Below are 26415 nucleotides of genomic sequence, written 5' to 3'. Positions count from 1 at the left end.
GCAGTTCATACTGCATGCAAATAGGATTTCCCCTTTGGGGATAAATATGATGCTCATAACTTTTGTTGTTGATCTATTTCCTTTTTCCGTTCCGGTCTATATAGGTCGAACACCTAAAGAACGCAATAAATGTTGTTGGCGTATATTCATTAAATGCATAAGGTTTAAGACTCTTTTCTTAACTTTAATTTAGTTTTTTTTTCAAACAAATTGATAAAAATACGCTATTCTTCAAACACTGCGCAAACATATTTTTATGGATTGTCCTGAATAGCTTCATCTTGAGTAAGCGCAAACAGGTTTGCTATACAAAGTTTACAACTACACACAAAAAGGATTTTTCAGTACGGCATTTCATTTTTTCATCCGGCTGACACCAGTATTAATCATTAGATTTAGTCAGAATAATTAAAACATTGTAACATCAACAATAACAACAGCTTCTTTATAAAGTGGTTTTAACTAGCATTTCAATTTCTATTATGTATCTACATGTAGTTGTAAAATGAAAAGAGGACTTTTACAGTTTTGAAATGTCAAACATTATTTGATAGTAATAGGTAATTTGTTCATAACATAACATGACATATATTTTATTCAACATAAATTGTATACAAACAATTTACAGTCATACTGTGTGGTGTAAAGTTTTACATGTTACAGTAAGTTAGCCGAGAGTATAAACAAGGGTTACGACATATCTAACAAAGTTTTTTTTATACATGTAAGAAACTAAGAAGAAATATATTTATTAACGTTGCATTATATCGTTATCCACCAATTAAACACCAATTACATGTATTGATATTTCTAAGATGACATAGCCATTATATATACTAAGCATTTGTTGTCGTAGTTATCTCCCTTTTACCAGTCTTCATAAGAAAAAAGTGTTTATGGATACTAAGGGCCAACATCTAAATCTATGTCCTTTCTTTAAACTCAAAACACATAATTATAACTTGCCAGATTATTAATAGTTTTGATATTTGTGCTTGTCTTTAGTGCATTGTAGGCAATCTACAAAAAATATGGTTTAAAAAACTTTCTACGTAACTAGTAATATTTTAGCCATTTTAATAAGAAATGATATTCTGTTTCTACCAAATTTAACGGACAATTCCGATATTTTCTATTTTCTCTTGGAATATTATCGTGCCTTCCCTTTTCTATCTCCAGCTTGTGAGTCTGTTAGAATTATTGATGTTTGACTACCAATTTTGTTTGTAAATATCTAAAATTCTAAGTTTGATGATACATACATTTATATTTAAATTGTCTTGTTGTAGCCAGACGTTAGACATGCCAATTTGATTCAGTATATTTTTTGTTTGATAAGCCCAGTTTCTTTCCCTGTGTGATAGCTCATTATCTGCATCTTTTTAAAGCATGCTATACATTTTTTAAAAAATTGAGACATCAGGTGACTTAAGCATTTTAATCCAATATTTAAATTATAATTTTGATTATATTTACGAAAATTAATCCTTAAGATAATTAGAGGGGGGGGGGGGTACAATAACTCTCCCGGCCTATGCTTCGAATAGTCGAGCTTTAAAATAAGGATAATTTGAAACTAAAGAGAGCATTTCTAACTTGGATGTGTTAACATATATCTAGCTTGCATTTTCAAAAGAAACAAAATATACAAATGTTGTTTTACAATAAAATGCATGCGCGACTTTCTGGTTCAAAACTATGATTTTTTGGTCTTGGTTTTATTTCAGTGTTTATAGAAACAACCTTATTGCAAAAATCGCTAGACTCAACAAAATCAGCCACAATTATATTCACATCACCAAAACTAATGTCTTTATCCATTGCCCAGTATAAGATAGTCTTTGTAGCTGGCATTGACAACTTATGTTTCAGAGTGCCATGGAAATGTGTGTCTAGATAAGTCCTGGTGGGAGTCATCACGCCATTTTGACACAAGAACATGTGTGGCGATCGCCCATGTTGATATTTTGATTCTAGTTTCTCAAATAAATCTTTTGCTGATTGACTTTCTGTTATGACGTATTCAGTGCAATCGTTTGGCCACACAGATGAATATCCATATGTACACTAAAATAAAATAACGGCGACTTTTTAATTTGAAAGCAAGACGTGATAATAACAAATTGATTTCACTGAAAATCGGACCGTGCCTAATTCAAAACAGGGCATGTATATAATTCAACAGAGTTAAGGTTAGATATACATTCAAATAAGACATGCTTGCCGGACATTGTTTGAAAATATGTCACGAACAAGTATCTTATTTGATACAATTTCCCATTCTTAAAATACAGATAAACAGAACAAGAATACTAAACCGATATTTTTCTTTTATAATACTGCACGTTTGTAACGTCGCTTTTCATTGGATAATCGTGACGTTAATATAGTTTTATATCCACGACTGTTGTCGATTCATGAAGAAATCTTACTTTTTTCTCTAAAAAATAATGTTTGCTGTATTATAAATTCGTTATATAAAGATTGTTGACAGATTATAAGGCCGTATATAAACGGCTGTTTACAATATAACCCTCGCCTACCGGCTCGGGTTATATTTACAAACAGCCGTTTATATAGGGCCATATAACCTGTCAACAATCTTTATAACTAATAATATAGTTCCTTTTATGTACAAACAACTCTGATTAAAACATATCACAATATATAAGAGTATTATTTAATTAAAATAAAACAAGTATTAGAATTTCCAAAAATTCTAGGAATCGCCGTTCAGCCGAGTATTCATAAAAAATTGTCGTGAAATAGACTCCTTTCTGAACATTTGAGCTAAGACTACACCAAAATTTAACAACAAAATAGGTAGGATATATAGAGATAATTATTAAATCACTATGAGTTATATTTACCTCTTTCGGGTATATAACAATGATTTGCTTTGCTAACGACCACATATTCCTTAAAGTTATTCCCTTCACGTTACCTGTGTACGGCAACAATTTCTCTTCAAACAAATCTTGGGTAATGTTTGCCAGAAGGTACTTGTGATGCAATGGGCTCATTTTGTTCACAACCCGAAAGTCTATAATGATGACCTCTTGTGGATGCATTCCAATCCACACTTTGAATTCTTTTAGAGCTTGCAAGACGTTTGGACCGTTTCTTAGGTAAACGTTTTTATCCTCCTTTTCCTCGCCACGTGCTGTCACTCTTATATCAAAGTATCGGATACCAAGATTGAGTTGTTGTGTGAATGTGGTTGTTTGAGTAACAGTCCATCTGTAATAATGGATATAACATGAACCACAAATTTCTTCTTTATGTTTTTTATGTTGGTTATCCATGTAAATTGTTACTATACGTGCAGAGCAGACAAGGTCTTTCTGTATTGTATATGAAGGATATTCATGATAATAATGAAAAATTCTTCAACCTCAAAAATGTTAGTTGTGTGGGTTTTTTCATTCGATCATGTGTATTTTATTATTGTTATTGTTCTAGTCAGTATTGCCGAGGGGTCAATGGCATACCATTCAGAGCCTTACAGTACTTTATTTGTAATCTAATGCATTGTAGTGTGACGGAAATGTACCTTATAGTTAATTTGATTGCCTCTCCTTTTTTTTTAAGTTCGCCGTTTGCATAAAAAAAATACAGTTCATTCGTAGATTTAATTAGATAGGAAGAGTAGGATTTTTAGTTGTTTTTATCGTCAAATATATATAAGTTAAAAGAATCATCCAGTGTTTATATTTTGAATTGTTTCTTTACTCACATCAATTTTTATGTAAATTTACTTCAAGTGACAGACGCTGATAAGGTTTAGTAAAAGTCCGTTTCATGAAACGCTTTATTATTTTAGCCAATCAAAATGATTGTTTTTATTCACTGCGGGGATGATGCTTCACAAGCATATAAATTGAGCGTGTTCAGTGTAAAAAAAATCAGCACCCTTCTCACTTCCCCTCGGATCGTGCACGTCGCTAAGAAGGCACAAGGCAAGAAAAAAATATTTTTGAATATTTCAAATCAATTCGGATAAGTATCCCAAGAAAAATTATATATTTGCATTTGAGAATATTGTGATTTTATTTTGTAGCTATAGATTAAATAATCAACAGCTCGGTACACGCTACAGTAGTATATGATGATAAAAATACAATGTTACAATACTTAGGGAAAGTATCAACAATTATCACACTAAATGTCATAAGAAATTTCATTCTTTTCGGGAAGATTTTTATTTAAATTATACATTTATGCTTACACTATAGGATCCTGGCAGGTTTCTCGTGGTTTTCATTTAATTTCCATGTTTCTGGCAAATACATTTTAAATGTAAATCTGTGTTTAATAGTAACAACATCAATAAATAAATCTATGAATATATATATATATTTGTATTGCCAACGAACATAATGAGTTTTATTGTCTCTTAATGTTAACAAAATGTTTAACCTGTAAGATATTTCGCCTGCAAGCTCACCAAATTCCTCAACAAATTGTCTGTAAATTGGATCACTTGGACGGTCTATTCTTGCTTCCTTGTCCGTGTAGAAACTGAAGGAATGATGGCTTCCTGGTGACAAGAAAGATATAAATATTAGGATCAAATTTTTTATCGCGACTCTATGTAAAATGATTCAAACATATTTTATTGCTCTTTTTATACACATTTATAACAGTATGTTATCATTATATTTACCCAAAAGAATCAAAGGATTTAACCACGAGTTATTACAACATCAGCAAACGGTTCTTCATAAGTGTCACCTTGGCCTTGAAACTAGGGGTCTATGTCAAGTGCTCGACACATCGTCTTATCATACTTCATATTTGTACCAAGTTATCTTAAAATCCCTTAATGCATAACGAAGTTATGGGCCGGATAAGATTTTCGAACACATATTCTCGCAATCACGCAGACAGGGGTAACACTATATGCCCCCTCCCCCCTCCTTGTCATAATCATGGCGTGGGCATAGTAATATAAAAAGGAAGTATTTGATAATGCAATGTTTGCAACTAGAGGAAGCATGTTTATGTTAATTTGGAAAATACAGATCTTTCTTTACATTTCAAATTTTAATTAGGTTGAACAGGATTTAGTTTACTAAAATAGTTTTAGTTTATTTAAACCAATGTATGTATATAATAAGTATAATACAATATCCGATTTGTTAATCATCTCTACGCTGCACCAATAACAGACTGATATATTTTACTATATTCCAGTGACAAAAAATGTGCAAGCGACTCGGATATGACATTACAAAAACTGTTAATATAATAAATCGCAGAAAAAAAAATTGCTTCCAGAGAAGAAAGGTTTACCGAATATTGAAACGTTTCCCTATATTGACAGCTGAAAAACATAAAATTAACTAGAGAAAGGCTTATAATTATTTACTAAACTATCACAGTTAGTCACAGAAACATTTTTTTCACTTAGCAAAGACAGACGTATTGGATCTGCTGTCCTTAATGTACCATTAATAACAAGTGATCACTCCCGAATTTCGAAATCTAAAATTCAATGTAAATGATATACGTAAGTGCGAGCTATTGTCGTAAAAGGTTGAACAAGAAATAAAAAATATATACAGACCTGGTATGGCCAAAGAGTTTAAAGGGTGATCCCATAATACAGGTGGGAGCTTCGACATCCAATCTGGTCCCGCCTTTAATTTTTTCTCCATTTTTATAACACGTCTCCTTAATTATCAAATGAATTATCCATACCATTCTTAAATATGATTTGAATACATGTCAATATAATACTTGTTTGTATGTTTCGTATAACTGAAATGATTTCAAAACAATACTTTATAGTGTATGTTACTTGATCCAAAGAATGACCTGCTTTATATTCGTGTCACTATGTCACTTAGCAAATCTATACTTACCCTTATACCTTTATTAATTGGTTGTTTAATTATTCTTGAATGCCTAAAAATTATGTATGTGTAAATTTAGTATTTTCCCTTTGCACGTTGAAGAAAATATTTTCTTTTAAAAATACCGTATGCTTTTTATTTTTATCCAGTTCCTCAAAATAAAAAAAAAGAATAATTTATTAGAGAAATTTGGCAAAATTTGTCCTGCTTTAGCAATAACCGATATTGATTAACCTGAGCAATGGCCGATGTTGATAAACTTAGCAATGGTCGATGTTGAGTAGCTTAAACAATGGTCGATGTTGGTAAACTTAAACAATGGCAGATGTTGATTAACTTTATCAATGGTCGATGTTGGTTAACTTAATCAATGGTCGATGTTGGTTAACTTAAACAATGGTCGATGTTGGTAAACTTAAACAATGGCCGATGTTGATTAACTTTATCAATGGTCGATGTTGGTTAACTTAAACAATGGTCGATGTTGGTAAACTTAAACAATGGCCGATGTTGATTAACTTTTATCCAGTTCCTCAAAATAAAAAAAAAAAGAATAATTTAATAGAGAAAATTGGCAACAATTTGTCCTGCTTTAGCAATGACCGCTATTGATTAACCTGAGCAATGGCCGATGTTGATAAACTAAGCAATGGTCGATGTTGATTAACTTAAACAATGATCGATGTTGATTAACTAAATCAATGGTCGGTGATGATTAACTTAATCAATGGTCGATGTTGATTTACTTAAAAAATGGTCGATGTTGATTATCTTAATCAATGGTCGATGTTGGTTAACTTAAGCAATGGTCGATGTTGGTTTACTTAATTAATTGCCGGTGTTGATTAACTAAATCAATGGTCGATGTTGATTAACTTATGGTCGATGTTGATTAACTTAAACAATGGTCGATGTTGATTAACTTAAAAAATGGTCGATGTTGATTTACTTAATCAATAGTCGATGTTGATTTACTTCATAAATGGTCGATGTTGATTTACTTAATCAATGGTCGATGTTGATTAACTTAATAAAAGGTCGATGTTGATTTACTTAATCAATCAATGGTCGATGTTGATTAACTTAATAAAAGGTCGATGTTGATTTACTTAAATAATGTTCGACGTGGATTAACTTAAGCAATCGTCGATGTGGATTAACTTAAGCAATCGTCGGTGTTGATTACTTTAATCAATTTTATTCAAATTTTTGTCATATATTCTTTTCATAGTTGTCAAACAATTGACCAAGAAACTGGTCTTCAAAATTGCAGTCAAAGAGAATAAGATGACTTTTTTAACAAAGTTGTCTAGTGTGTTGTCATATGCAACAATATAATAATAAGCCAAACGTCTGTCACGTCAAAAAGAACCCAAATCAAGTCACTAAGACAAAATGACATTTTTATATTCAATTCTATACGTTAACATGATCTTACGCTATGAGTAGAATATGAGTTAAACACATAATCCAGTATTTTAATCAACAACAAATAAAACCAAATAATAACTCACTATTTATTGGTAACAATTCTATTTCTTATCACAAATTACCCTTTTCCTATATTGTTTGGTTATAAATGACAGTGTGTAACAAACTTATTTTGTAAAAAGAAATTACTTTATTATATTTGTTTCCTTTCCGGAGATTTTACCAACAAAAGCAAAACTGAAATAATTTCGCATTGAAAATCAATACATTTCTTTATTGGTATTGTTTTAGTACATTTAAGTCCATGCTAAATTTATTTCACATCTTTGTATCGCATCAGACCGCCGCCGAAAGGTTTTTGAAACGTCCGTAGTTTCAGTTTAAATAGGAAAATGTATCTAGACTTTTCAAACGTGACGGCGATATCGTCGGTTTTCATACTGTAAGAAACAGACGAGGGTTTATACGTTAAGTCGGTCACTTTTGTGACTCCTTTGTCTGAATTCAGACGATATACGCTCCCGGGCTTATTGAATGTTCTTCTCTCCAGGGCAAGCGTGTAAAGATATCCGTATTTGTCTACAATAATATCTGTTGTTTGAGCCTGAAGCTCAGTAAATTCTTCTACAACGCTGAAATCTCTGATGTCATATACGGTAACGCTATCAGCATTTGCAGCGTACAATCTACTCTTATCAATACCAAACGTAAGATAGTTTGGTGGCTCTATTATTCCGTCACGAACAACTCTTCTTACTTCACCATCAAGTCCGTAGATTTTAATATAGACACCTTCCCTGTCTGAACTACAGCCTACGTAAAGATTTTTATCAATGTTGTTGAAAGCAAGTCCTAAACATTCACCATAGTTCGATTCAAAATTTATCACTGGAATAACTCTCTCTATCTTTATAACCATGGTTGCACCAACGGTTACCATGTAGATGCATCCATTATCCGCGGTAAATGCGACAGAATGTGGTCCAGTCGCTGTTATATCAAAAGGCTTTGGGCGTTTTTCATCCCATTTGTTCTGTTTGGGAATCAGAAAACTGGCAACAGGTTTACGGGTATAGTCAGAACTAAAAACACGGATTTTAGAGTTTGTGAAATCTGTTACAACCAACTCTCCATTCGGAAGGAATGTAGATCCTTTTAGAGAACATTCCACATCGAATTTAATCGTCCCAATTTCTGTCAGTTCTGGGTAAGGTCCTTGATTCGGTGTTGTAAGGAATGTCTTGCTTATTACAGACACACTATGTCTGTTCAACTTCACATCCTTTGTGTGCCCAGATGCGCATTCATGACATAAACCTACTTTACAATCTTGGCAATAGTAAGCACCTTTGGTTTTTCGTCCTCTGCGTTGGCATGAGGTACAGTGTACATCCTTATAGCTGACCGTATCGGACAGACCATATTCTGACTCATTTTTTGATCCTGATGAGTTTTCCTGTATTAAATCTGTCAAGGTAGTTCCTGAAGCCATTTTCAACACGTAGCTATATTTTCGGCAAAATCAGTGTTACCAATACAGCTTTAAAACGCAATTGAACATCAATGAAAAGGAATAACTTTTACAAAGCATGTGAATAAACTAAAAAAATAAGTTAGCGCTTATTGTCAATCAAAAAACTATTCAACGGTATACTATTGCAAGTTGAACATCGAATAAAGAATGTTTAGAGTTAAAACTTTAATGTGTATAACGAGGTTAAATGATTTCTTCAATTGAAAGCACCTATTGTCTTTTAACGCCAGGTAAGTAGATAGTGACACTCGAACAATGACACACATTAAATTGTAACAGTGTACTAGTTATATTTACATATTTAAATATTCAATACAAATGTAAGAAGAACTACATACTTTGTTATTATAACCTATACATACAGTTACCTCGTTTCACACAATCAATACATTTACAATTTTGTCAAAGTCACGTGACTTAAAAGCAAAATACAGAAATTCAAGATGATATAAATTTAGGATTACATGTATTTTAATCATAAAAAGTATTTGATATTTGTTATAAAGCGTTTGATGTGCTATATGGTCGTGTATAAAAAGTTGTTACTTATATAATACTGGACCATATATTTTCTTCAAACTTCATTACTAAGAACGCATTAAGAATGCGCTGGGATTGAATTTAGATGTTTGCATCTTTGATTCTTAGTGCATTACTTCCAGTTCCTTTTACGTGTTAGCTTGAAAGCATTGCAACTCGTGTGATATTATACACTTAAAGAACTCTTAGTCATATTGCATTGCATTTACTTTATATTTATGGAAATCCTTTTGATATAGTAAGTATAATATATACAAAAGAAAGATAGCGTGTATATGATAGATATATTAAGTTAATAAGGCATTAAGTTTATACTAGATTTAAGTTTAAGATAAAGGTATTGTCATTTATATTCCAGAAGAAATCAGCCATATTCGAAGGTAAACTCTTGATTCTACAATTTCTGATGAAAAATTTACGGTTTTAAAATTTAAACATCAAAACTATCCAAGTGAAATGAAGCCCGCAATAAAACATTTTAGCGATCGTCTTTGTTCAGAAATTTTCCTCCTTGTCCACTTTCAAAAGTCCTGTTTGGGGGAAATACTTAAATAAAGCGTTCAGTTGTTCCCATTCTCATCCTTTTTGTACTGATCGTATATGTAATGTAAAATTTGTTCTGTTCTTGCATATCAGACAGCATTATCTACTGTTTACACCACTGCTAGAAAAACCTTTTTTACACCCCCATGTAAGACAAGTCGCGGGTTCTAAAGAACGTCAAAAACGACAAACTTGAAAAAGGAGCATTGAACCAAACTCCTGCCCCTGGTGTGTCCTTTCGGTCAGAAATGAGAAATAATTTGTGCACACAAAACAACTTTTAAAGTCATCATATTATAAACAGACAAGCGGAACATATGCAATTGATACAATTAAAATATGACCAACTTAAAATGGGACACTTAAAAAAATTGAAGATCTATTTTCTAGACTTCAACGGATTTTGTGTAATTCCGTACCGGGTTGACATCATATATTGCGTATTAAATAAAATATAATTCTTTACATAATTTCTAGTTCACGTTCATTGTATGAAATAAGTAAGTTTTATGTCACGCCGACTGTATTCTTGTAGTGCCTGACCCATCCCACAAAATACCGGCATTTTTATTTAATACACGTGCAGAAGCAGCAGCTATGCTTGAGCTTGATGAACAGCTATATCATAAAGAAACTAAACTCGAACCATCATACACAGTTATCTTACCCAGTTATTGGTAGAGATGAGCAGGGGTATATAGTATAAACCATTCAGTATTAAATGTGAAACTACTTTAGATGTTTAAAGAGTTTATAAATCGTATTATTATAATAATTGGACAGGTAGTCAACCAATCGGATAGATGACGTTCAGTCAACCATAAAATGTTGGAAATTCCCGTCTTATATCCACACAATTTTCGCAAAATGGTGCGTGCATAAACGTCAGGGGGCACATTTTGGTCTTTGGGAAACTTAATTCTGGTATAGACGTAGGCGTCGTAATATTGATAATAAGGTAAATAAATGTTACTTTAAAATGTTTGTTTTTATGAATTTATTGTGTTTTCAATATTTGCGTATACGAAAATGATCTAAATGAGTATGTATATACATGTATAAGATAAAGTTGTTACAGATAATCTAAAGTTCGCAGCTGTATTTTTATTCTAAGCGATGCAATTTACAAGAGTGAGTGTATAAATGTACTTGGAACACACAATGTCACCTTGTCCCATTGTTAACGGCACATTATGCCTTAAACATTTTTTTCTCTTTCCGTAGAAAGGGCAAACATGCCTTTGACAATGTTATGATACAATAGATTTAGAACATATATATGAGATGCTTGTGCACCTTAAGGAAATAGGGCTGTATTCAAATAGTTGTGTTAAAGGTAGAAAAATGTAATTAAAACAGTATTTTTACCTCCATACAAAACACTATAACATAACGCAAAAGAAACAAAAGATAGCAGAGCAATATGGTCAATAAGTATCAATTTGGAAACTAATAGGACGAAAGATCGAGAAAGCTTTTAGAAAACAAATATAATAGCACATTGGCCCTTTTACATAGATTATTCATTAATTATATGATTTTCTTTATAGTGTTAATTGATTTAACATTTATTAAATTGAAGAAACACACGTCTGTGGAATTATAGGCGAATATCATATTAAAATTTCCAAAAAGTCTTCAAAAATTTATAACTATTTTGGTCTAATTATTAAAGTTATTCATGTGCATCTCCACTTGATTACATCAAAACATCTTCTATACTTATGCAACATGAAAAAACTTCTCTAGAATTAGGAGTTATACAATATATAGCATGTACAAATGTCAATACTTCTCCAATACTCCTCCAATATCATATTCGTTCTATTTGGTCCAATTTTTCTTGTTAAATTGGGCCGGGGACATATACGTGGTGATTTTTATGTTGTTATTATTCTTAAAGCTGCATACCACCAGATGAGTCAAAATATTTCATTAAAATCAAACTTGAAAAATATGTACTACGATTTTAGGAAAAGCAAAATGATTCAAGATTCAAGTAATATTTTACATGTTATGTGCGGTTAATGACTGATTTGTCAGTATTAACAACTATATTTCTATTGTGTTACTTTTTGACCAATTTTTTGGTAATTTACGTGTGTTGTAAGTGCCATTGATCATGCGCAAATTGCTTCCTTTTGGTTATTTCACAATATCATACATTCAAAAACATTTTCAAATTTTTCATGAAAATTAGCGTGAATTTTTTTTATATTATATTATATTAAATATTATATTATATTATATTATATTATATTATATTATATTATATATATTATATTATATTATATTAAATATTATATTATATTATATTATATTATATTATATTATATTATATTATATTATATTATATTATATTATATTATATTATATTATATTATATTATATTATATTATATTATATTATATTATATTATATTATATTATATTATATTATATTATATTATATTATATATATTTATATTATATTATATTATATTATATTATATTATATTATATTATATTATATTATATTATATTATATTATATTATATATATTATATTATATTATATTATTCTTTGTATACATGTTTCTACAGAAAACATGAAAATTTCACAAAACTTTAAAACATTTAAAAAAAGTTTAGACAAATGATTTATTTTGCTCGAATGGACAAGTTTTAAAACTTTCCTTTTCCTCAAACTATTTTTGTACCATTCGGATTTACCACAACCTAATTCAAAGGAGAGCTTACATGCTCATTAAGTTATAAAAAAAATTTTTATTATCGTATTGTTGATATTCTGTTACAGTTTCCGAAACGATACTCAGTACCATCTAGCTTTTCGGCCACTTATAATGTGACTCAGTAATTTGTATGAAGTCAAAACTTTTTGCTACATTTAAAGACAAACTTATTCACATTCAACGATGCTTTGTACACGTGATAATCATTTATTGAGCTCTTTATCCATATTAAAAAAATACAAAATAAAGTTTTGTCTTTTCTTTACAGGAAAAATCGAATTCATTTCTGAAACTTAATTTGCTTTCAGCAGGACGGACATTTATTTTTTTTATCTTTTTTTTGTTTTTGTTGTTCCTGTTTTGTACATAGTAACACAATATATAGATACTAAGTGTGAAAATTACAATTTAATAGCACACACACACATACACGCACACACGCATGCGCGCTAATGCATACTTGATTTCATAATTGTTGCAGTGCAGGATACACTATATAATTATGATTACATAAATAACCATTTATTCTTGTGCTAAATACATTAATTAATGTTAACGTCTACCACTCGATTACTTAACAAGCAAAATATTAATAAAATAATACAAAAAAACTGATATGAGATAAACACCTAAGTACGTTTGAACAAGTTTAAGATTATATTTAACACCTGTTATTTTCGGGTATTCGGTACTTTTTTGAAATTGTTATAGTCCGAAAGACTTTTTGCACCGTTTCAACTGTCAACACTCCTTAATCATTTAAAGTTTTCTTAGAAATTAACCTAACCATTCTTCCTTTACCTAATTTTGAACATATTAAGCTCTAAAATATATAATGAATGGGAAATAGAATTTCACCAAAACTGTTCAGGCATTTTATCAATGACATAATAAAAGGTATGATATGAAATTTCAATTAAAATGTGAAAAGAAGATTTCAAATTTGTTAACTTTGAATAGAGTGAATAAAATTTTCGACTAATGACAATCAACAGGGAAGTTAAAACTCTAGTAACTAATAGACCAATAGAATACACTCACTATTCATTCTTACGAACCAGTAAATTAACGTAACATCAGCTCATTTCATATACGCAGTTAAACTATAAATATAAGCATTGAAATATCTAAAACATTTTAATAGCAGTGACACGTGTTTTTTTTTAGATTTTTGCCCAGGTCGCGCATAGATTTCTTGATATTATTTTTATTATTATTTATTATTATTATTATTATTATTATTTTCATCATCACTATCATCATCATCATTATTATTACTGTATCATTATTATTATTATAATAATTATTGAAAAGATATTAGAGTTATAAAACTTGTTTTTAAGAGCACTTACAATTTGTTTAATATAGGTCAAACATTAAGCCATCTTAGTGAGTATACCTTTCTAAAAAATTCCTTAACTCAAGCACCTAAAGCAAATCGTCATCTCAGTCTGTTTCAACTTCATACAAGATGGGTTGAAATTCGCACCTGATAATTTAATAGAAGTATTGTTAATCTTTAACCCCCGGACCCAAAAATGATTAGCCTTTGGCACAAGTCAAACCAGGTTGAACACGTGCAGTCTGACCAGGTTCTATACTGGTGGCTGTTTATCTTGATATCCCAACTCGTATACCTGTCATCATAGTTATTCATTGAAAGAAGTATTTAAGTAGAATAAATGAAGACTAAAATGACAGTTTAAAATGAAACCTACTACATTATACAAAAGTAGAAAATATTTTATCACAAAAGATTATTGTTGAGTATCATATTTCAAGGAGAACGCTAGGTAATGATCACAATTGTAAAATATATTTATGCAAATAACCATGTTATATACATTAAAGCTTGAGATCGTTTTAAATGAAAGTACTAATATCAATGTTAGCATTAAAAATGTAAAATAAACATTTATACAGTGGCACAGGGGTGACATGTGTGTGTTTTTATTTATCTCGTGCGCACGAGATAATTAAATCGTGTGTATGAGCTACTAAATCGTGTGCACGAGATAATTAACTCGTGTGTACGAGCTACTTTGTGGTGCCAACGAGATAATTAACCAATCAGGTTACATTAAATATATGAATTTTACAAACTTGTATATAATTCCTGGTTAAAGTTTTATATCCAACACTACTGAAGGTTGTACTTCAAACTTGATGCAAGTCTTTAGGAATATATTAGGAGGTCACAATCCAAGGCCGATAAATCAGACATTCATTTTGACTAAGTTCTGATAATTATAAGTTTTTATGCTCCCACCTAAAAGTGGAGACAATCATGTGATTGGGTTGTTAAGTACGTACGTACAAACGGTCTGTTAACGTTGTGCATACGATAACTTGAGAAGAAATATGTCCTGCTTAATTTTATTTGGTAGGGACATTGTCCATAGCCATTATGACCTATATTGATGTTTGAAGTCATAATGTCAAAGGTCAAGGAAACCATGACACTTCATGTAAAATCCTAGTCTGATAAATAACTTGAGAAGGTATTAGCCATGGTTTATATCACCTAGTAAGTGCATTGCACCTGATCAGTAGATTACACCTAATGTTTTTGGTCAAAGATCAGGGCCCAGTGACGCTTTATTAAAAATCCTTCAATCAGTAACTTGAGAAGAAATAAGCCATGCGTTTTTTAACTTGATAGGGACATGTCCCAAAGTCCCTTGATGACCAGTAGAAAATCTCTATTGATTTTGATTATTAGGTCAAAGGTCAAAGACCTTAATGTAAAATTCTTGTCGAAACAATAACTCGAGAATAGATAAGCCATTGTTTATGTTACTTGGTACTAATATTGCTCATGGCGATCTGATTTACTAGTTATGTTGTGCGCACGACTAAATTATCTCGTGCGCACCACTTAGTCAATCCTGAGCACCACATATTGTCTCTTGCGTACAACTTAATTATCTCGTGCTCATGACTTGGTAACTCTTACGCACGACTTAGTAACTAGTTCGCACGATTTGTTATCTAGTGCGCACGAGATACTAAGTCGTGCGCACAAATTATTAAAACACACACATGTCACCTCTGTACCATCGAACATAAAAGTAAAAAAGAGATTTTTGCTTAAATTGCATTGGTGAAATGTTGACTTGAAATACTGGATCAACAAACATTTGAAATGAGGGATTTTTTTCCTTGAAATAATCTGCAGTGGTAATGCACCAACCATTTCTATCATCAACAACGGAGACTTCTGGCCCCTTCCCCGGTTAAGACCTGCATGGGATTGTACCCGGGGTTACAATTGGCTGATAACATTATTTTTTATTATGTTTAAGGAGGTTGCTCAACTGAAGCCGCGTTCTATATTTTATATACAGTATGTTTTAAAATTAACGCTTAACCTTATCCTTTACCAGAAAAAACATTTTGACCACATGTAACCTAAATTCCTGTGGTAACTCAAGGATTTGTGGTAAACAAAATTTAAAAGGACACGATGAAGTTGTGTTAAAAAGATATTATCTTAACAACAATTTCTATGGTATTGTCATATCTGATCTTGCAATACATAATAATAGTTATTGCGTTTTAAGTATATCTTATGTCTTTGATCTGTAACCTACATTAGATAATCTGATTGCTGTATTGTTATAATAATTTTCAAATTATCTACTTGTGACAGCTTTGACAAGGTTAACTAAGTTCAGCTAGGAACGTCTACATGTCTATTGAAGAATAAACAACAAACCGGGAAGTAAATAAATTGGTCTGTCATGTTTTACGTATATTACATTGCCTAAAATCTAATGCGGTTAGTTTAACTGCCTGCAAATATATCGCATATTTTTTTGTTAACGAAATGTTCGAGGAGCTGTTTGTAATTTTCCGGCATTGCATTTTCATATGATATTGTCTTTTCCCCCCTCGGTATTGTATTGCTGGCTTTAAGAATATAATTCACTGTCTTATGAATTAGTCAAGTAATAGAAAAGAGCACCGAAACACGAGGTTATCTGATTTGTACGAGGGGGCGTGGCCCCCGAGTATTAATCAGATTACCGAGTGTTTTGGTGTTCTTTCTCTTTTGTATCATAGTCAAACATAAAAACACGTTCCCTGTTGTCACAATATGAAACCCCGGAAAAATGAACCAATGAACGAACATCTGAATATGATATTTCTGTCGCTTTCCCTTTCTCTGCCGTCACAATTTGTAAACCTCAGCAAAAATGAGCCAATCAATGAGCATGCTCTGGAGTGCGGGTAACTAATACCCGCACTCCAGTTAACGCACTGTGCATGTATATGTATACGATTTAGCCCTGACACATTTTCAACAGAAAGGTCTCCAAACTATGATACAGAACATAAATATACCGTCAGATAAGGACGATGTGAAAAGCAATGATTATTATTATTATTATTTACAAAAAAAACGTACATCAAAATTGTTTGTATGGTTATATTTATTGTACAATATGTATCACAAAAAGAAAATGATGCAAAAAAGAATATAACAAAATAAAACAAAATAAAATCTTACTATGCACAAAGGTGATTAAAGATAGGAGAAAACACTATAAAACACAAGACTAAACTAGCTATACATGAGATCCCGAAATCTTGTGTGTTTTGTCTTTTGAAAAGAAAACAGCACCTGAAAAAAATCTCATTCAGACATGCATCGAATACAAACAAGTACCCGCGATCTTCAGTAACACGCTGCACATAGAATACAAACAAGAACCCGTGATCTTCCGTCACACACCGACACAAAGAATACACACAAGTATCCGGGATCTTCAATCACACACTGACACACAGATACACACAAATTCCTGGGATCTTCCGTTACACGCTGATACACAGAAAACACACAAGTACCGGGATCTTCAATAACACACTGACACACAGAAAACACTAGTACTCGGGATCTTCCGTCACGCTAACACACAAAATACATTCTTATACCCGGGATCTTCCATCACACGCTGACACACAGAATACAGACAAGTTTCTGGGTTCTCCGTCACATGCTGACACACAGAATACACACAATTACCGGGATCTTCAATAACACACTGACCCACAAAATACACACTAGTACCCAGGATCTTCCATCACACGCTGATATACAGAATACACACTAGTACCCGGGATCTTCTAACACACGCTGACACACAGAACGACAAAACAAGACTTAATTAGTGTTGTTAGTGTCATTAAAATAAATTGCTTCTGAATCATTCATTTCTCTTAAAATTGTAGATAAAATGGGAAATCATTTTTCACAACAGAAGAAGAAAGGTAACATTTCTAGCAGTAGACAGGTATGTTGGAGGTTTTGTAAATGTTTAAGCTAGTAATTTATCAAATAGTTCTTGTGTATTCCTATTCATGAAAATAAAGAAAACAGCAAGTTTTTGACAGGAACATACACACATTCCTCTAATGATTCAAATAGCGTCAAAGAATCTAAAACTAGTTGGTCCATTACAACAATGTACCAATTTAATCGAAACTTGTGCTCAGAAGTCCGAGGTTGCCTTTTCACTATTGGACTTAAGAAATGAAATCTCTTAAATAAATTCAATGATTCTTGCAAATATGACTGAAAAATAGTTTTCCCTACTACACTTAATGGCTTTGAAATAGGGAATAGCATGGCATTGAATGATTTAAGTATTGTAGAAATGTTTTTAAGATTCTGTGCCAAACAAGTCAACGAACAAGAACGGACATCGCATTAAGTATGCTTGGTTGGCCTTCAGTGTGGTCAAATATTGTCAAAAGAAAATTACGTTTACTCGAAAAACTATAAACAACGCAAATACATCTACTGGCAAAACAAATTTTCGATCTTAGATTTGCTATAAATGGAAATTCCATTATTCAGAAAGAATTTATACCTGATATTTTTAGAATTCTAAGAAAATATAATTTTACAGATTACTTCAATATACAACTATGCAAAAATTTCTTCTAAATGGGTGTAGAAAATGATAGTTAGGACTATTTGTAAATGTGTGTATATATTACGATGCATGTCATAAATTCATGTGCTTAACCTATGTTTAAACATGACCTATATTTACTATGTTTGAATTATTGTATAAAATGTAATGACTGTGTAAAGATAATTTTCTATTCAATTTAAAATCTATGGAAAGGGGAAATAAAGTGTAATAAAAGAGAGGAGAATTAATTTTGAATACCGTTATAAATTTCAGCTGAGGGCCAGTCGCTACCAGCAATGTCAAGATTATGGTGTCAGTGTCATAAGCGGTTGGGATCCTGCATCGTTACAAGGTGTTAGAAATGTTACCCATGACATAGAGGAGATTCCTAATGAAATTCCTGATATTAAAGAGAATCCCCCTGTAAGTCGATGTATATTCAGTTTTCTTTGTTATTTTCTAAAAATGAAGACTCAAACGCTGGTCTTATTTTCTTCAAATGATGATAATGTTCAGGTATATACAGTTTAAAAGAGTAATCATTTCACTGCAACATTTACCATATCACGATTTCAACATAAATCTAGTCAGAATTTATATGATTTTTACCAATGTACTAATTTTGGCATTTTATAAGGTCATACCATTTCTGAGAGAAATCAAATTCTCGTAAAACTGGTAAAACTGTGAAAGAGATACGCTGAGCGTAAAAAAATATTTCATTATGTCCCAGGTTTAAAGAATATGTGAAATCAACAGCACCAGACTGTCTCACCAAAGCATTTACTAGTGAAATATTAACACATTAAAATTATTTAATTTTAAATGCATACACTGTGCATACAAAAACCTTAATACACTAACTTTTTCACTTTTGTTTCATACATGATATTTCAGTCACCATGCCCGACCTTTCCTCGTAGACTTCAAAGCGGTCAGTCGGCAACATTAAAGGTAAACTAGATAAATACATTGTTTATGGATCACCTGATTTTCATGGCGGATTTACATAATTGGCGTCCGCGCCGAAGCGCGGCGCCTTTTATGGAATGAAATCAGATTTTGTGAAAGGGCGACATCAACTTCTCGAGCCTTTTATACTCTTATAATGAGCAGCAACATATATCTCTACTGTACCCTTGTTCATCAATTTATGTACACATTTCTGATTTTAAACCAAGGTCTATTTACTTCTACAAATTTAATGTTGCATTTCATTCACACATATTATAAAAGTCGATTAATCTATAACACATTTTAAAATAACTCGTTATTTCTTCACATTATAATGTCAGATTTTGATCTTCTCTTCAATAATTTCGTCTGATACATAAAATATTCAAGCGTAATCATTTACCAATCTCCATGCGGTGATCTCCCCTTAATTATTCGATTTCTGTACAGATCAGGGGAGGTAGTGATGCAACATAATTACGATAATCTTTTCTCTTGTTTATAGAATTCTTACGAAAACCCAGACTATTTAACAACACTGGAAGTTCTAAATGTAAGAGATCATCATCAAAGCGAACAGTCTATGTCTAGAACCGACATAAATGGAATAAAAGGCACATGCACAGGATTGGCAAATGATGGCGGAGAAGCTGAGACCAATGACAATGTATGTTTCACGACAAATTAGTTTATGCAAATTTATTTTGGTTCGATTGTCTTGGAAGCTTTCAGCTTATTATTACACTCTCGAATCCGTTCCTGGAACCAGCCAGTGGTAAGCAATGAATGTAAAGTTTCTCGGTCAAGGAAACAATGGCTTGCCCCTGACAGCATTTGAACAATCCTTAGATTACTAATCGCATTAATAACTCGGCCACGCCGCCAACATAACTTCACAAATTGCAATCAAAACCGTTGTACTTGGGATGAGGGTGCTTTATTTGTTTTCATCGTTTAAGCTCATCCTGCTATTTGATAACTATTGGTACATTAATGAAATGATTGAGTATGCCTGGTAATGAAAAAAATATAAACCAGATATAAGTGAAAACTTTTTAAGAGGTCAAATGCAGATTATTTTCTAGGCCATTTGCACATAAATTAATAAAAATAGAAATTATCCTTTATAATAATTATGACAAAATGGCAAATTTGGAAAGCAACATTAGTATTTGATAGTGCAGTAAAAACCCTCTATTAAGACCACCAGCGGACAGAACCAAAGTGCAGGATTGGTCTAATAAGTGGATATTTATTATCAGTGCATTTTTATAACCATATTCTTTTTTTCTCCTGTTAAAACAACATGTATTATAACCTTCAGATACTACTGTGAAAATGATTGCATAATGATTATTCTTTTGAGAGCTGAGCACAACACTGGAGAAATTTGATATTAAAAAATTAATTCTAATATGTCTTGTTTCAATAAATGTGCTGATGGTAACAAAACTATACTGAAATGATTTTTTCTTACCGAAACGTATACAATATTCCAAAAATAACATTTTTTAAACATTGTTCCATCAACTTTCATGCGTAAGAGCATCCAAGCAGAAACACGGCAGTCAACCGCATTTAATTTACCAAAACACAGTTCTGCCATCCCATTGTTCCTAGGCAGGCTGTCAAACAGCTTATTATTCATCACGTTCATATTCTTTTTTTTTTGTAAAAGAGAAATGCTATTTTAAATATCTTTTATTTCTACAGATGTCTTTAAGCGATGATGTTGATGTGTATGCTACAATTCATCCAAAGCCATCTGTACGAAAGGTAACTATAGTTTCGTAATTGTTTTAACTGAGTAAATGTATACAATGGAAAGAATTATCACATTGGAAGTTCTTTGATCACCGCTGTATCTCACCTTGATCTCACATTTGGATGATTCTTAATTAAAAATGAAGACTTCAGGTCAAGCTGGTGTCGAGAGAACTGTCTGTATGTTGCACCAACTACCACTTCATCAAACGGAGATTACAAGTTTCAATTTGGCCATGTTTGTCGGCTTTTAAGGTTTTTTTATTTGACTTTGATTTAGAATGAGAATGAAATCACTGTTTAAAAGTGAACTCTTATTTTTCTTTATATCGTTTGAAAATAACTAGTTTTGTACATTATTTTTTCATATAAAATTTTTAATGAGCAGACATTTAGCCCCTGATGCTAGTTAAAAAAGAGTAACCGCCTACTGATACTTAGCTGATAAAATGATACACACGAATACAAACGCTGACATATATAAAGCACGACATAAATACTAGAATTGACAATGAATCATGAATAAATTAACCGAATAAGTATTAATATACTAGTGCATATTAAATTTTAGACATAGAATTTGTATAATTATCTCTACATGTGTTATTTATATTTTAGCCACATGCAGTCGCACTTGCTGACGAGCATACAATAGGATGGGATAATCCTGAATACTTCCGGGTAAGTTAACACATGACCTCTCATGCTATTTGCACTACCCGTTTAACAGGATCATGTTAGTGAGATTTTGTGCACCATTAACATGTTTAAACACCCCAGAAAAGACTTTGCGGCTATCGTTCCAAGGCGGTGCCCCTATAAGTTTCATAAGATGTATGTATTGTTTATTACTACATTCTATTGTGATATAATTTGTTGTGTCCTTTCTTATTTTTGTCCCAAACTATCCTCTTTACCCTAGTTTGCCACCACGATCAACCCCACCCCTCCCCGGTCCTCTGGTTTCTTTCCCATACACCCCTATTCGTGTATGCCTTTTGTCAAAGATTGTCAGTTATTATACAATTTACAACAGTTATTATACAACAGTTTTTATACAATTTATCTATGATTCCACACGTTGAATTGATATTGAAATTAATATAATATGTTAGATCATTTAAACATAGTTGATTCGTATGCAATTGATATATTTTCCAAAAGTATTTCAAATATTGATTAAAACTCAAGGAATGTATCATTTGGAGATATTCTTATGAAACATATTTGTTGAAAATGTCCATAGTGATTTAGTATGATTATTCATATGAATAATACATACACATGTTAACATGTTCTACATTTTAAACTGCTGTATGTTTTTGTCTTATCGAATCATGTATCTCATCCTCGCCATCAATATCCATATTCAATTCTTTCTTGGTTTGTTGTCGCCTATGATATTTTATGCAAACAACATTATAAGTCATGATATTAAAGACCTTCCATTATGGACTATATCACTTTTAAATTTATTTCTTTTATTGTGTTATTAGAGGGGGTCATTCCCAAGGATGAGTGAACGAACAAATTCATCCAAAGATTCGGCGTTTACAGCAGACACTTCTGCGAGTGGACACACTAGTTCTAAGGATTACATGCGTGTAAATTGCAGCGTGTGTCGACCTCAACAAATTGAGTTCATGGTAGACGTTTACAAGAAAAGATTACAAATGGATCTGCGCGTTGAGGACCTCTTAAAAGATATTCACTGTATTGGTAAAGAATTTCTATACGAATTATTCTGATTTATAGGGAATCATTTACGAGATCTAGTATAAATGAGTATATATCTTATACTAATAATCGTATGGTATATGAACGTGTCAATAGCTTTAACTGATGAGCATTCCTCTGTGAATGGAACGTCTGAGAATTATTATTTCATTTGAATGATTTTCGTCTGATTTAACTGTTAATATATATCTTTTATAATTCATACTTGTTTTGAATTTAATTTTGATAAGACTTTTTATTACACATTTAAAATAAGAAGTTGGAGAGTAGTTGCTAAAATTGACAAAAGCGCTTCTCATTTTCGCTAATATTTGGCAGCTTCTGGCGAAATGGTTTCTTAATTTTTTTATGTCTAAAACAAATATTTTATCATTTTCCCTAGACGATGTTTACAAAGAAGAAATAGAGAGAAGATCAAAAGAATCACGGCAAGCAGCTGTACTGGTTGGGGACCACAAAAACCGGACAACCACTAAATCCGGACGGCCCCGAAAATGCTTAATTTAGTATTTTCTTTGTTCGGTGGTTGTCAGTCACTTTTTATCAACAATAAGTGCATGTTTCTTTTAAAATTAAGTAAATAAATGTATTTCAACCTCCGTAAATGGTAATATTTTAATTTATATTTCAAGAATGTTGACGTTGAAATTCGGGGGTAAAGAAAGCAATGCCTGACCTCAATTACCAGCTATAATCATTCGCAGAGTGAATAATAGAATATCCAAAAGTTCAGCATTTGTTGCTGACATACTGTATATCATGTTACAAATCAAAAATCAAAACACCCAAGCTTTTATCTGAATTAAATCATATCATGCACATAGCTGTCCGGACACATGGTACTGTAGTGTTGACAATTTAGGTAATTTTGATACCCTCCTTGTCGAGCCTCAGATGAAAGTGTCATTACAATCAGAAATAAACAAACTAGTTTGTTAGTTAGGAGAAGAACCTAGCTGAACTGTGTCAAATTTTTTGGTCTCTAGGTTAAAAATTATGAACTCTGTACTGGCAAATGTTCCAAAAGTGTCCGGTTGATGGTCTCCGACCAGTAGACATGTTACTTGGACATATCAGACACTCACCTGAACAAGGGAAATGGCAGAACTTTATAGAAGCTTTGGATAATAATGGTCGGTATCATAAAAAGATACTTAATTAGATATACAAATATCTGATGATACACAATTATAGCATTTAATTGCTGCTTAAACAGACCTTGGTTCTCTGGAAGTGTTAATCATACAATATCAAATTTCGAAATCCTGTGACAAATTTAGTTCATCACAATTTTGTTTCTGTCAGTCGTGCTCAAACGCCGTATGTTCATTAATTGAAATAGATAATTACTTGTGACATAAAGTGATTAATAAATACTCGTAGTGTCCGGTAGCACTCACCTTGAAGAAAGTGCCCATCGCTATAGTAACTATAGTAATTTCTACCATAAGTATAAATAAACAAATGGTGCTTAAAATCTGCATATACGAGTGTCTTATGATGCACCTTGACCTTCAATGTAACATATATTCAAAACTTTACTTGATTACGTAAGAAAAATTGAACCTTCCTTTTTCAGATAATATTGAAAAGAGGACATTGAAACTAATGTGTTATTTTATCTAAGTTTTTTCTATGTCTACAGGTTATAGTGCGATCGTCCAGCTGCTTAACTCAGAGACAGAAAATGATACAGAAGATAAAAGAAAATTACTTGCTCTTATGTCAAGACAGCTTGTCTACAACATCCATGTTGATGAATTTTTAGATTTGCTGTTTGAGGCAGAACTATTGAATGAAGCAGACAAAGAGATTGTTGAATCAGAGAAAAGGAACAACGGTCTTTTAGCGGCTGCTCATAAAATATTTAACATTATACCAACAAAATCTCATGAGTGGGTGCAACGGTTACCAGACATACTGAAAAAGTGTGGCCTGGGAGATGTTGCTGAGTTATTGTCGTTTTTAGAGGATCGTCAGATGTCACCCGTAACAGGTATGGACTACCGACGTTTTATTATTTCCTTTCCATTAATCTTTATGCAGATAATGTCTTATTTTCAAAGTATTGAAATCTCGAAATAAACACAAGCTGTCGTAATATTTCATAATAAACAGATGTATTTCAGCTATATGTATATCTTTCTTTTAAAGACGAGACTGATCTGAAGAAAGTTAAATGCAACCACAAGAAGTTTCACCACGAGGCTAATCACCATAGCAACAGTAGATATCGTCATGAAATGCATTACGAAACAATTCATAACAGAGTAAGCAGCACATATGATATGTGTAAAACTACCAGAGTTATAAATGAACTTGGACACCATATAAAAGTAATTGAGGGAAAGGCCGATTTGCACAGCTGTGCTTTAAAGGAATTGACCATTGCTCAACAAAAGGACATTAATGAATTAAAGCGTAATTTCACTGATCTAACAAACATGGTACATCATCTTAGAAATCAAGATTTTGATATCGAAAAAGAACTAAAATGTCAAAGAGCTCTTATTAAAAATATGGAACAAATGCACCGGCAAGAATTCAATGATTTGAAAAAGTCTTTGAGCGAAATAAGATCTTTAATCTCTGACCTGACAAAAGTAGTTTCTCCATCCCCACCAGAAGCTTGCAAGATTGCAATAAATGGATGCACCGCTGATAGCGGGTTTTCTGGTGGGTTGGGTTCAATACCCGAAGATGATTTTGACAGCGAAATAAACTCAGAGTTCGGTTTACTTGGATTAGAGGAAAACTGCACAAAATTATAAAATGTAATTAAGGCATTTTTATCTAAAGTGCTGAAAATATTAAGACCGATTGTGCTTAATAATAATAATATGGTCTAATAATAAAGCTGTCTGTTTTTCTTCTCATTTTTTAGAATACTGAGTTATTTTGTTCAATATAACAGCAATCTATATAAAACACATTATCTGCCTTGTACCAGTACTTAACCGTATTTGGAGTGGTGCAAAACAATGTTATAAAGGCATATAATAACTTATAAGAAATATTAACCTGTAAGTAAAGAAAACATATAAATGACACACCTCTCTATCGATCTTGAAAGGAGAGATTCTATATTTGTGAATACATGTATATTAATTGATTTAAATTAAATTTCTTAAAAATGTATTTGTTTTTAACTATTTTACTAACATGTTTGTATTAAAAGACTAATGATACATGTCAAAGGAAAACAAAAATAATATTTCAGTTTTGAACAGGAATCAGGTTCATTTCACTCCAGCTTTTTTATGCTCATTTGAAATCATGCTAAAGTTGGGTTGTTTCTGTATACTGTGATATGTTATGAATTTTATAAAATCAAAGTATAATAAAGAAGATGAGTTCAATTACTGAAATAAATCTATCTTATTCGATGTTTGTTTGT

General features: G+C 31.8%; 3 protein-coding genes across 3 annotated transcripts; 2 read left to right on the top strand and 1 right to left on the bottom strand.

Annotated features, from left to right (window-relative positions):
- Nucleotides 1–1508: 1508 nt before the first annotated feature.
- On the bottom strand, nucleotides 1509–5888 carry LOC132736162 (PI-PLC X domain-containing protein 3-like). Its single transcript, XM_060723250.1, has 4 exons — nucleotides 5570–5888; nucleotides 4420–4540; nucleotides 2871–3240; nucleotides 1509–2067 (listed from the first exon to the last, which is right to left on the bottom strand). Exons 1-4 carry the CDS (start codon nucleotides 5658–5660, stop codon nucleotides 1660–1662), a joined length of 990 nt encoding a protein of 329 aa, XP_060579233.1. The 5' UTR covers nucleotides 5661–5888; the 3' UTR covers nucleotides 1509–1659.
- A 4798-nt stretch (nucleotides 5889–10686) lies between these two features.
- LOC132736166 (uncharacterized) lies at nucleotides 10687–24073 on the top strand. Its single transcript, XM_060723255.1, has 10 exons — nucleotides 10687–10864; nucleotides 17875–17936; nucleotides 18837–18986; nucleotides 19461–19517; nucleotides 20023–20184; nucleotides 21231–21293; nucleotides 21900–21962; nucleotides 22778–23000; nucleotides 23401–23462; nucleotides 24005–24073. Exons 2-10 carry the CDS (start codon nucleotides 17880–17882, stop codon nucleotides 24071–24073), a joined length of 906 nt encoding a protein of 301 aa, XP_060579238.1. The 5' UTR covers nucleotides 10687–10864; nucleotides 17875–17879.
- On the top strand, nucleotides 24073–26404 carry LOC132736165 (uncharacterized). Its single transcript, XM_060723254.1, has 3 exons — nucleotides 24073–24151; nucleotides 24664–25014; nucleotides 25173–26404. Exons 1-3 carry the CDS (start codon nucleotides 24076–24078, stop codon nucleotides 25787–25789), a joined length of 1044 nt encoding a protein of 347 aa, XP_060579237.1. The 5' UTR covers nucleotides 24073–24075; the 3' UTR covers nucleotides 25790–26404.
- Nucleotides 26405–26415: the final 11 nt, after the last annotated feature.

The sequence above is a fragment of the Ruditapes philippinarum genome, unplaced genomic scaffold (assembly GCF_026571515.1).
Source record: "Ruditapes philippinarum isolate M1 unplaced genomic scaffold, ASM2657151v2 ctg5942_1_1_1_1, whole genome shotgun sequence".
Taxonomy (NCBI): domain Eukaryota; kingdom Metazoa; phylum Mollusca; class Bivalvia; order Venerida; family Veneridae; genus Ruditapes; species Ruditapes philippinarum.
The sequence above is the reverse complement of the archived record's forward strand: the minus strand, read 5'-3'. Positions and strand labels throughout refer to the sequence as shown.